The 12,978-nt window shown below is 48.3% G+C and overlaps 1 protein-coding gene across 1 annotated transcript in view; it reads left to right on the top strand.

Annotated features, from left to right (window-relative positions):
* The window catches only part of TRIM71 (tripartite motif containing 71), a 62,968-nt gene extending 51,403 nt beyond the window's left edge, over positions 1-11,565 (top strand). Inside the window, exons 3-4 of the mRNA XM_049766396.1 lie at positions 4,459-4,593; positions 10,114-11,565. Coding sequence (XP_049622353.1) covers positions 4,459-4,593; positions 10,114-11,565 — 1,587 coding nt within the window. The remainder of the gene's footprint in view (positions 1-4,458; positions 4,594-10,113) is intronic.
* The last annotated feature ends 1,413 nt before the right edge of the window (positions 11,566-12,978 follow it).

Genomic DNA, 12,978 nt, shown 5'->3' with positions numbered 1-12,978 from the left:
TTGAACCCAGTTCGGCTGGTACAAGGAATAAGCCTTACCTGTTGTATTATTGCTCTATCCCCCACTCCCCCCAGTACTTTAGAACGAAGACTTTGCTGGTTTGTATGTTGGTTGGTTTGTTGGGGGGGGAGGGCGGCTTGCTCCTGATGCTGCACTCAGAAAATACTTCTGGTAGTGCTAGAACTCTTATTATGCAAGGCCCGCTCCCTACCCTCTGTGCCCTCTCCAGTTCTGGCCTTCGCCGTTTAACAACAACTCTAGGTGAAATTGTGAGCACTAACTATTTCAGTCATCAGTGGTGTTTTCTATGACGTGCCCTGCTGACAAAGACCCTTGTTTCTGTGGCATTCTCTCTCTATTCCTTGGGATTTAGAGAGAAACATGGCTGGTAACTGGGGCCACATGATCACATATAATGTTCTTGGATGATGAATTTTTGTTTCTTTTTATTTTATTTATTTTATTTTTAATTTTTTGGGGTTTTTTGGGGCCACACCCGTTTGATACTCGGGGGTTACTCCTAGTTAAGCACTCAGAAATCGTCCCTGGCTTGGGGGGACCATATGGGACGCCGGGGGATCAAACCTCTAGGCCCTTCCTTAGCTAGTGCCTGCAAGGCAGACACCTTAGCTCTAGCGCCACCTCACCGACCCCAAATTTTTTTATTTTTTAACTTTCTTGTTTTTGTTTTATGTTGGTGCTGCATTCAGCCAGTACTCAGGGTTTTTCTTCCAGCTTTATTCTCAATTTAGTGATGCTGGACACTGGGACACCATGTACAGTGCCCAGGGTAGATCCCAGGTTGAATAGGCTTGTATTTTCTTTTGTTTTTGGTTTTGGTTTTGGTTTTTTGGGGGTCATACCCGGCAGCGCTCAGGGGTTACTCCTGGCAGGCTCAGGGGATCATATGGGATGCTGGGATTTGAACTACTAACTTTCTGCATGTGAGGCAAACGCCTTACCTCCATGCTATCTCTCTGGCCCCATAGGCTTGTATTTTCATCCTCTCCCCTTCTCCCTCCCTCCTTAGGTGACACACATAAAGAAAATTAAATTTCCATGGCTGGAGAAAACACAGCAGTAGGGAGTTTGCCTTGCCTGCGGCCAACCCAGGACAGCGGTGGTTGAATTCCCTGTTTTCCATATGGTCCCCTGAGCTACCACCAAGTGTGACTTACACCAAAAAGAAAAAAAAAAGAAAATTCCATTTTCTTCTTTAGCATTCTAAGCATAAACACCTACCTTGGAAGTTTGCTAATTCTCGAGCAGAAGCAAATCACAAGCTGTTGCTTATATTCTAGAGTATTTAAATGGGAAATAGGTGGTTACTTTGGTTTAGGTTTTTAGACTACCCCGAACAGTACTCGGGTTACTCCTAATTCTGTGCTCAGGGGATCGTTTCTGGTGGGACTTGGAAGCAGCTGTTTGGTGTTGAGGTCGGACTTGGTTGACCACATGCAAAAACAAATACTCTATGCAGTCTCCTGACCCCTTACTTAAATATCGGATTTGAGGGGGGGGGGTGGAAATGGATTAAGTTACTCAACCTCTACCATGATCCTGTGCACAGCATTAAATTAATTACTCTGTCAATGCTCTGATAATTCTGATGCATAGTTGACAATTTGCTGGCGCTCTTTCTTTTTTTTTTTTTTTTTTTTTTTGGTTTTTGGGTCACACACAGCAGCATTCAAGGATTACTCCTGGCTCTACACTCAGAAATCACTCCTGGCAGGCTCTGGGGACCTTATGGGATGCTGGGATCCTTCTGCATGCAAGGCAAACACCCTACTTCCATTATATCTCTCCGGTCCCCTGCTGGTGCTCTTTGTGGGAGCAGTCTTCTGGGAGAGAAATGGCAAGGGTTTAAAAAGGGACAGGGATGTGTGTGGTTAAAATGATGAAATTTCAGGGAAGTAGAGATTTGAGCATTTTGTGGAGAGAAGCAATAAAATTTGTCTGCCATGCTCTACTCTCTGACACACACAATCATTGCTAGCTCAGTTTGCTGTGCAAGAATGAAAAGCACTGGGGCTGGAGAGATAGCACAGCGGTAAGACGCTTGCCTTGCATGCAGAAGGTCGGTGGTTCGGATCCCGGAATCCCATATGGTCCCCCGAGCCTGCCGGGGGCGATTTCTGAGCATAGAGCCAGGAGTAGCCCCTGAGTGCTGCCAAGTGTAACCCAAAAACCAAAAAAAAAAAAAAAAGAAGAAGAAGAAGAAGAATGAAAAGCACCTAGACATAAAATTCAAATGTTACTTGATATTACCGTAGAGATACCATAGGTATTTGGGGGGGGGGGCATACCATATAGCACTCGGGTTACTCCTGGCAAGGCAAACACTTTAGCTCCATGCTACCTCTCCAGCCCTAGATTTGCTCAAATTTTACAAAAAGGGGTAAACCACAGAGATAAGCTGTTTCCAAGGTCAAGAGACTTGTGTGACAAAGCATCATTGGGAATGAGAATATCATACTTGAGGTCCTTGTAAGGGCCAGGATAGTCAGTTTTGTGCCATTGGAACTCATTGGGGGAGGAGGATGCTGAATATTGACTGGGAATCTGCTGGGTTTGCTGGTGGGGATAGGGATGAACTGCTTCATGGGCATAAAATTTCCTTTTGTGTGATGAATCTTGTTCTGGAACTTCTGGTAGTGGTGGCACATGATGATGAATGTGCTAAACTTTACAAAGGACAGGCTTTATTTTCTGATGTGTTTTGATCACAGTTTGAACACAAAATATGAACTAGAGCACATGCTTTGAATGCAGGAGTTTGGGGCTAGAGTGGTAGTGCAGGACGTAAGGCGTCTGCCTTGTGCATGCTAGCCTAGGATGGGCTGCAGTTCGATCTCCCGGCGTCCCATATGGTCCCCCCAAGCCAGGGACGATTTCTGAGCTTACAGCCAGCAATAACCCCTGAGCATCACCGGGTGTGGGCCTCCCCAAAAAAAGAATGCAGGAATTTCAATGTTTAATCTGTGGTACCTCCCCATCCCAGCACCACCCAAATCAAAGTTACCAAGCCTGTGCTTTTACGAGGACAAGGGCCAGTGTGAGACAAGGGAGCTGGTGACTCAGCACTTCCTGCTCCATTCTCGCACTGACCACTTGTCCATGTGGTTCCTTCCGTGAAGGTTAACTAGAGAAGAGCCAGGCTTTGGAACTGGAGTCCCCAGCCCCCCTCAGTTTGTTCTCCTCTGCTCAGAGTGGTCCCATTTTTTTTTTTAATTTAAATGTTGTTTAGGGGCCGGAGAGATAGCAAGCCTTTGCCTTGCATTTGGCCAAACCAGGACAGATGGTGGTTTGATTCCCTGCATCCCATATGGTTCCTGATCCTGCTAGGGGCAATTTCTGAGCCCAGAGCCAGGGCAACCCCTGAGTACAGCTGCTAGGTGTGGCCAAAAACCCCAAATATAAATAAATAAATAAATAAATAAATAAATAAATAAATAAATAAATAAATAAATAAATAAATAGGGGCCGGCAAGTACTAGCCAAGGAAGGACCCCGGTTCAATCCCCCAGCGTTCCATATGGTTCCCCCAAGCCAGGGGCAAGGCAATTTCTGAGCGTTTAGCCGGGAGTAATCCCTGAGCATCAAACGGGTGTGACCCCCCCCCCCAAAAATAACCAACCAAACAAAAAATAAATAAATAAATGTTAGCTGTTTAACACCTGTAAACAACAGGTGTTGACTCCTTACCCTGAACTGTGTTCCAAGCCCTTTTCAGTCTCTTTACTCTCTGCTTGCCCTGTGTTGCCTGTTCACAGTTTAGAATTTCTGACTTAGTAAGTCACTATCTTGGGGAGAAAATCCTGGTGGCTTTTTCAAGATACATCATGTAATATTAATGAAAACACCAAGCCTTCTGTCTGCATGAATTTTGTATGAATGATAATATGTCTCATTAAGACCAGCTGATTGACTTAGAGGTGGTCCCCGACCAGCGAAGAGGGTTCGGTTAGGTCAGGACATGTGGGAAGTTGCTGCGTGCCCAGAGACGATGCTCATTCCTGGTTCCTGTTGTGACCAGCTGCCCCTTTTCACACTGGCAGTATCTCATCAAGGCTCTGGTCACTGGAGGTGCCATCTGCCGCACAGAGCTGCGTGGGTATGTGCCAGCATCTCAGCAGGTGCTTTCTCAGACAATGACGGGATGCTGAAAGAGAGTAATGCTGACTTCTCAGCTCTTTTTGATGGTGATGTTCTGGACCCTCACCTGAGGATGCTCAGGGGTTACTCCTGGCCTCTGCACTCAGGAATCACTCCTGGCTGGCACAGGGAACCACATGAGCTTGCCGGTGCTCGAACCTTGGTTGGCCAGGTGCAAGGCAGGAAAGACACCCTCCACGCTGTCCTGTTGCTCCGACCCCTGCCTTTGTGGCTTTGTTTTATTTTAAACATCTGTAATGCCTTGCTCACAAATCATGTTCCCTGTGTTTCATTTTCCAGCTGAGCATCGAGCAAGCCCAGACGGTGGCGGAGCAGGTAGAGATGAAGGCTAAGGTGGTTCAGTCGGAGGTGAAAGCCGTGACGGCACGACACAGGAAAGCCCTGGAGGAGCGCGAGTGCGAGCTGTTGTGGAAGGTGAGGATATCGCTGTCCACTGCACTCGCTGCCACCACGATGGCAGTGCTCGTGTGGATTCCGGGTGTGGGTCTGTAACTGCCATCCATGCAGGGATTAGAGGGCCTTTTAGAAGGGGTAGGGGGCCAAAAGGAGCCTGGAGTTTTCTCTGCCATGTTCTAGGAAGGAGACAGACCAGGGTGTATATTGGACACTGAGCTGGGCGTGAGAAGCCTGCCACGGCCATGGAAATGTTCTGGTTTGGACTTGTGCCTGCTCACACTTTGTGGTGCAGAATGTACTTCCTCCCTCTCTTTCCATCAACCCTCCTAAACTGATGTTCTGCCTGTGCCTGTTCTTCCTATTTGGTGAAGGTCCGCATATGGTGCATTGGGGTGCTCTTGAAAAAAAGAGCCGCTAAGCAAATTCTCTCCACTCAGAAGAAGGTTGTGGCTGGGTAGGTGCTCCTTTTGCTCTTGCATGCCTTCAGTCTCAGCATCTCCAAAAGAGAGACCAGACCCGGGTCCAGCCTCCTTTTGAGCACTGGAACTTGGAGGAAGCTCAGATTAAGCTTCAGGCTCTGGAAAGGCAGAAAAGGGCCAGACCACTAAGCGTTCTGCAAAGCCACACTCGATTACCTACTGCATTTTTGCATTAAGTGGCTCTTAACTTTTTCGGTTTTAGTTTTGATTTTTGAGTCACAAACCTGGTGGTGCTCAAGAGTTACTCTTGGCTTTGTTCTGAGAAGTCACTCCTTCCTGTCAGGCTCGGGGGACCATACTGGGATGCCCGGATTTGAACCCTGTTGGTTCTGGGGGTTGGCCGCATGCAACGCCTTACTGCTGTGCTATCACTCCAGACCACTTAGGATCTTTTAAAGATTGGTCCAGTTGCCTTTTTAGTGGTTTTGAACTGAGAACCACACCCAAGTTTACTCTGGCAGTGCTGAGTGCAAAGCAAGTATCTTCACTCTTAGAATGTTTCACTTCTATCCCTTTGTCCTGTCCCCACACCCCCCAGTGTGTATTTTATTCAGATCTCTGCAGGTCCATCATGGTTCTCAGACACTTGGGTGTCCCCGTGCTCTGCCAGTTCAATGCCACCCACGAATGTTAATTATAACTGAAATGGGGGTCTCTTTGCAACCTGAGCTCTGTGCTAAACTCTGCTATGGGCTTGCTCTTCTGGCTACATGATGAAAAGGCCTTTGTGTGCAGGATTCCTGCAGCCCTCACCTTAATGCCCCTCCTGCTGTAAGCTGACTCAAGCCCTTGCTAAAGGCAGTTTCCTCTTGATGGAAGCCTGGAAAGCAAGTTTCTTATCTAGGGGAAGCAAATTTGGAAGAGTCAATCTCTTGTTCGTGCAATAGTGGTTTCTACTTGCCTAAAAATCTCATTTTCAGATAACCCCCAAATAAACTGGCTCATTCTGAACACCCCTAGATGCCATTAGTTTGCTCTGGCACCTTGCCCAAAATTCCATGGGTGTTGCTAAATTTCTTCAGATAGCTAGCTGTCTGTCTTTGCCTCTCTATAGAATAGAATAATTTGGCTTTCTAGCCTCCCGTTGAGGTATTTTTGGGTACTAGAGTCTTATGTGTCTGGATATGCACTTCTTTCTTTTTTTCTTCCCTTTTCTTTTCATTTTTTTGGGTCAACACCTGGCAGCCTTCAGGGATTACTCCCAGCTCTGTGCTCAGAAATTGCTCCTGGCCAGCTCTGGGACCTTACAGAATGCTAGGAACTGAACCAGGATCCATTCAGGGTTGTACGATTGCAAGGCAAACACCCTACCGCTGTGCTGTCACTCCAGCCCGCACCCCTTCTTTCTTGAGAGCTCAGTCACTCAATATTAGTTAAGGAATCAGGACCAAAGCCCAGAGAAGGGCTGAAGGATAATAAATAATGAGTGAGAGAGAGAGAGAGAGAGAGAGAGAGAGAGAGAGAGAGAGAGAGAGAGAGTGAGTGAGTGAGTGAGTGAGTGAGTGAGTGAGTGTTGGTTGTGCCAATTCTATACAGTCACCTGTTTCCAGACACTGGTTCCAGAGTAACAGATGATAAAGCATCAGATCAAATATCACCGATAGATAAACACACACTTGCAGTTAAGCCAGGCTTCCCACAAGTTTTGCAGTGAACTTAGTCTAGCTGTCAGAATAGCTGCCTTAGTCCTTTCATAGGCGGAATCTCCTTAACAGGGAGAACTTGGGGCTGGGGAAGAGTGCAGAAGGCTGCTGTCCACACTTTGCAGGAGGTTGTGCTTCAGTTCCACCTGCAACTCTTCTGTATCACTTAAGCAGCTTTAGTTGTTTAATGGGAAGAGAAAAAGGAAATGAGTTTCATTCATCAAAATCAAAGTTTCCAGGGCCAGAGCAATAGCACAGCGGTAGGGCGTTGGCCTTGCACGCGGCTGACCCAGGGCGGACCAGGATGGTCAGGGGTTACTTCTGGCTATGTGCTCAGAAATCATTTCTGGTTTGGGGGACCATATGGGACACCGGGGATAGAACCAAGGTTCGTCCTAGATCTGCTGCTTGCAAGGCAAACGCCCTACCACTGTGCTATTATTGCTATGGCCCACAAACTTGTTCTTTCAAGGGTGGGGTATCCTATTTTTATGATTTGGAAGTATTCTAGGTTGTATGTATGTATATATATATATATATATATATTGTGTGTATGTATATATGTGTATATATATACACATATATATACAGAGAGAGAGAGAGAGAACATGAAACAGATATATCTAAGAAGCTGTAGGGCACTTTCTTTGCACATAATCCAGTCCCAGCACTCTATATGTTCCCCCAAACTGCCAGGAGTACACTAAGCACAACTGCTTGTGGCCTAAAAACATAAATCTTGGGGGTCGGACAGATAGCATGGAGGTAGACCTTTGCCTTGCATGCTGAAGGACAGTGGTTTGAGTCCCGGCATCCCATATGGTCCCCTGAGCTTGCCAGGAGTGATTTCTGAGTCAAGAGTAACCCCTGAGCACTGCTAGGTGTGACCTAAAAGAACTGGGGGGAAAAATTAAAAACAAAACATCAACTTGATCTAGCTAACTCAATGGACTAAGCACATAGGAAGCATACTTCGATCCATGAGTGTGGCCTAGCTACCTCCTTCCTCTCATATACCAACGCCCTGAAAAATGTGGGATCTTTTGTGTCAGGAGTCTGGGTCACACCCAGCTGTGCTCACAGTTTCCTTCTGGCTCTGAGCAAGGCAACCACCCTGCCCTGCCTGCTGAACTCTCTCCACCTTCTCGTGTGAACTTTGTGTTGGGTACCCCAAACCTTGTCCTGTAATCTCTGAGCCAGGAGTAAACCCTAAGCATTGCTGGTTGTTGGGGGGGGGGGGGAACAACCATTCCCCATTGGACAGTTTAAGGCCTGTAGACTGCAATGAGGCAGGACAATACAATCCCTGACATCATTGTCATTCTCCTCCCCCCCCCCCCCCCCACTAGCAATGCATCCTCCTGGTGCTTATAGAACCACTGGCCCTGCTGGTTATGTAAGCTGAGACATCCTTGCTCAGAGACACGAACACTGCCCTACTTAGGGGTCAAGGGGCATCATGACCATGACATGCTTGCTTACTCTCAAATCACATACACATGTAAAAAGAGAATAATGAAAAGAGGCCAAAAATCCAGAAGCATATCTGAAGAAAATACACATGGGATTCTTTTATTATTCCTATAATTTTCCAGTTAAGTTTGGGATAGAATACATTTTTTTTTTTTAAACAAGTGGGAGCCCTGCTTTGATCCTGGGAGTGATGGATATGGCCTGCAAATAGCAAGTAAACAAGATGACATATGCCTATTTGGGAGGGCGATTGGGCCATGAAACTCATAGACCAAAAACTCGACCTTCTAGAAAAATGCTTTGCATGTGGGGATCCCAGGTTCAATCCCCAATGTGCTAGATAGGCCCAAAAGTGAATTAAAAAAAAAAGAGAGAGATTGTGGGGCTGGAGAGATAGCATGTGTCATATACTATAGCATGGAGGTAAGGTGTTTGCCTTTCATGTAGAAGATCATCGGTTCGAATCCCGGTGTCCCATATGGTCCCCCGTGCCTGCCAGGAGCAATTTCTGAGCATGGAGCCAGGAGTAACCCCTGAGCACCTCTGGGTGTGACCCAAAAACAGAAAAAAAGAGAGAGACAGATTGTGGGGCCAGAGAGATAGAGAGGTAAAGTGTTTGCCTCGCTGCAGAAGGTTGGTGGTTTGAATCCCAGCATCCCATATGGTCCCCTGAGCCTTCCAGGAGCGATTTCTGAGCATAGAGCCAGGAGAAACCCCTGATCGCTGTGGGGTGTGACCCAAAAACAAAAACAAAAAAAACTAAAAAAAAGAGATTGCACATGGGGCCCAGAGCAATAGCAATAGCCTGGCATTTCTCTGGGGAATGGGGGGGGGGGGGAGGGTAAAGTACCTCTGACTTATATGTACCTAGCATAGAGACCTTTACTGTAACGTCCTGGGCTCACCATTAACCAAAATACCCTTTAGCAAAGAAGACTGTAAATGAAACGACTGAGTCTAGACCAGATCCTAGATGGGAAGAAAAGAATTTTACAAAGACTACCAGAAGGGCCAGAGCAATCCTAACAGTGAATTAATAATGCATTTGCCTTGCAAGCAGCTTACCCAGGCTCTACGCTCAGAAATTATTCTTGGCGGGCGCTCAACACTCCTTTATTTGGGGATTTTTACTTTTTCTTTTTTTCTCCTTTATTCTTTTTTTTGGGGGGAAAGGCACACCTGGCGGTGATTAGGAGTCATTCCTGGCAGTGCTCGGTAGACAATCTGGGATAAAGGGGATTGAACCTAAGTCGGCCATGTGCAAGGCAAATGCCCTACCTGCTATGTTATCATTCCAGCCCAGGGTTTTTCTTTTGTTTTGGGTCCATGCTTGGTGGCAGTCAGTACTTAGGGCCATGCATTATGAACCATGAACAGAGAAGGCACTCCCAACCTTTTGAGCCCTTTGAGCCATGTTCTAGGCGTTGGTATTGGCTTTGGTTTTTGCACCACACGGCAATGTTCAGGGATTACTCTGGCTGTGCTTGGGGGGTGGAGGTGGGAGAACAGGACCAAAATGGATATTAGGGGTTAAGCTCAAATTGGCTGTGTGCGAAGCAGGTGGCCCCACCCACTGTACTGTCTCTAACCCTGCACACAAAGTTTGTCATTTTTGAGAGCGGTATTGTATCCTCAACTCAGTTGGGGTCTCCTTTTGGTTATCCTCTGAATGTGTCATTTTCTTTGTGTTTGTGTTTGGTGGGGCCTACGCCCAGAAGCGCTCAGGGGTTACTCCCGCTTCTGCACTCAAATCATTCCTGGTAGGCTCGGGTACCTTATGGGGTGCTGGGGATCAAACTGGACCTGTCCCTGGTCTGCCGCTTGCAAGGCAAATGCCCTACTTCCTATGCTATTGCTCCGGCTCCAGGATATGTGTCATTTACGGAACTTTGTCCTTAGCCTCTGTCCCCTCTCCCAACGCTGCTTTGTTTTTCTTTTTCCAGGTAGAGAAGATCCGCCAGGTGAAAGCCAAATCCCTGTACCTGCAGGTGGAGAAGCTGCGGCAGAACCTCAACAAACTGGAGAGTACCATCAGTGCCGTGCAGCAGGTGCTAGAGGAGGGCCGAGCCCTGGACGTGCTGCTGGCCCGCGACCGCATGCTGGCCCAGGTCCAGGAGCTGAAGAGCGTGCGCAGCTTCCTGCAGCCCCAAGAAGACGACCGGGTCATGTTCACCCCCCCTGACCAGGCCCTGTACCTGGCCATCAAGTCCTTGGGCTTCGTCAGCAGCGGGGCCTTTGCGCCCCTCACCAAGGCTAAGGGCGAGGGCCTCAAGCGAGCCCTGCAGGGCAAGGTGGCCTCGTTCACGGTCATCGGCTATGACCACGACGGGGAGCCCCGCCTCTCCGGGGGTGACCTGATGTCCGCCGTGGTCCTGGGCCCCGATGGCAACCTGTTTGGGGCCGAGGTGAGCGACCAGCAGAATGGGACCTACCTGGTGAGCTACCGGCCCCAGCTGGAGGGCGAGCACCTGGTGTCCGTCACTCTGTGCAACCAGCATATAGAGAACAGCCCCTTCAAGGTGCTGGTGAAGTCGGGCCGCAGCTACGTGGGCATCGGGCTCCCGGGCCTGAGTTTCGCCAGCGAGGGCGACAGCGACGGCAAGCTGTGCCGCCCCTGGGGCGTGAGCGTGGACAAGGAGGGCTACATCATCGTCGCCGACCGCAGCAACAACCGCATCCAGGTCTTCCAGCCCTGCGGCACCTTCCACCACAAGTTTGGCACCCTGGGCTCCCGGCCCGGGCAGTTCGACCGGCCGGCCGGCGTGGCCTGCGACGCCTCCCGCCGCATCGTGGTGGCGGACAAGGACAATCATCGCATCCAGATCTTCACCTTCGAGGGCCAGTTCCTCCTCAAGTTCGGGGAGAAGGGCACCAAGAACGGGCAGTTCAACTACCCCTGGGATGTGGCCGTGAACCCCGAGGGCAAGATCCTGGTGTCTGACACGCGCAACCACCGCATCCAGCTGTTCGGGCCCGACGGAGTCTTCCTCAACAAGTACGGCTTTGAAGGGGCCCTCTGGAAGCACTTTGACTCGCCCCGCGGGGTGACCTTCAACCACGAGGGCCACCTGGTGGTCACCGACTTCAACAACCACCGCCTCCTGGTCATCCACCCCGACTGCCAGTCAGCGCGCTTCTTGGGGTCCGAGGGCACCGGCAATGGGCAGTTCCTGCGCCCACAGGGGGTGGCCGTGGACCAGGAGGGCCGCATCATTGTAGCGGATTCCAGGAACCACCGGGTCCAGGTGTTCGAGTCCAACGGCAGCTTCCTGTGCAAGTTTGGGGCTCAAGGCAGCGGCTTCGGCCAGATGGACCGTCCTTCTGGCATCGCCATTACCCCGGATGGCATGATCGTTGTGGTTGATTTTGGCAACAATCGAATCCTTGTCTTCTAATCAACATTTTTTCCGGGCTTCTGTTTTTTTTTTGGGGGGGGGGGGATACATCTATTTTTCTCTCTTTTTCCTTTCCCCTCCCCCCCTCTTTTTTTTTTTTTTTTTTTTTGTATTTCAAAGAAGAAACCATCTCAGGGAAGTTTCTTTTTTTCTTTTTTTTGGAAAGAAAACAAGAACAGTACAACATTGCTTAAGTCCTACCTCATCTCTATTTTTTTACAGATGAATGTACTTATCTTTTCTGCAGGGATATTGAGCCTGTGAAGTGATGATTTCTATCTACCTCATAAATCTTGGCATTTTCTTCTCCAGCAAGCCCTCCTCCCACCCCCCTTCCTCACTGGAGTCTCTTTCCTTCGCCTTTGTGGGCGAGAGATATGCACAAGCCTAGCAGGAGGTGGCTGGGGGAGAGTACTGAATGAGTGTGAGGGTATGTGTGTGTGTGTATTCTGTCGATTGAGCCAAGGAAGCACACAAAACGACTAAATTAAAAATATATATATATGGATAGATAGTTGTACACAAAATCCCCCACCAACAAATCGTGGGGAAAAAAATAGGATCTAAAAGTGTTGGATTATAGATGAGTGCTGCATTCTTGGAAATATTGTGTGTACGGGGATAGATTGGGTTGTGTGACCTTTGGGAGGGAAACTTGAGTTTTTAAAATGCTGCAACAGAGTTTTCTGTGTTCTCCTTTTATACCTCAACATCTTAGACAAAGATGAAGTGGCTCTGGCTGGCTAGCTAAGAAAAGCAGATCATTCCTACTGTAGGGTGTGTCATCTTCAGGGTTCAGTTGTTGCTTTAAGGGGAGGTGTGTGTGTGTGTGTGTGAGTGCCTCTGAAGCACTGCCACCTTCTGAAGACTTCTGTTTCGTAAGGGGAGCAAAGGAGTACAAGCAACTGTTTGTGTGTGTTGTGCGTGCCATCTCGTGCTGAATACAATGAACCACCTCCCAAAGAAGCTTTACTTTTCCACCTCGTCACCCCCATAGATCTAGTCCAGGGATATATATATATAAAAATATAAATATATTTTTTTTAACTAAAAATATTCTCAAGAGTTAAATATTCTTAGTTGGATGTTGGTTTTTGAATTTCAGTGGAAGGAGGACCATTGAACCTCATTCTCAGGATGTTTCCAGACTTGGACTGGCACAAGGCGTGTGCCGAGGTGTGCCGAGGTGTGACAGGGCAGCCTCAGTCTAGTTGTTCCCTGACCCTATTCTGAATGTTTTTCTGGAATGCCAGCTTCTTTCCTAAGATGAGTAAGAGTAGGCAAAGGAGTGGATTTTCTTTTGTTGTTCTTATTTACTTTTTATTTTGATCGAAGCACAAAATTCTCCTGCTTTGGACATTCAAGGAGGCAGTCAGCTAGCCCACACGCTCTCTGCTCAGCTCCCGAGCCTGG

The sequence above is a fragment of the Suncus etruscus genome, chromosome 20 (genome assembly GCF_024139225.1).
Source record: "Suncus etruscus isolate mSunEtr1 chromosome 20, mSunEtr1.pri.cur, whole genome shotgun sequence".
NCBI lineage: Eukaryota > Metazoa > Chordata > Mammalia > Eulipotyphla > Soricidae > Suncus > Suncus etruscus.
This window is presented reverse-complemented; position numbering and strand designations above follow the sequence as displayed.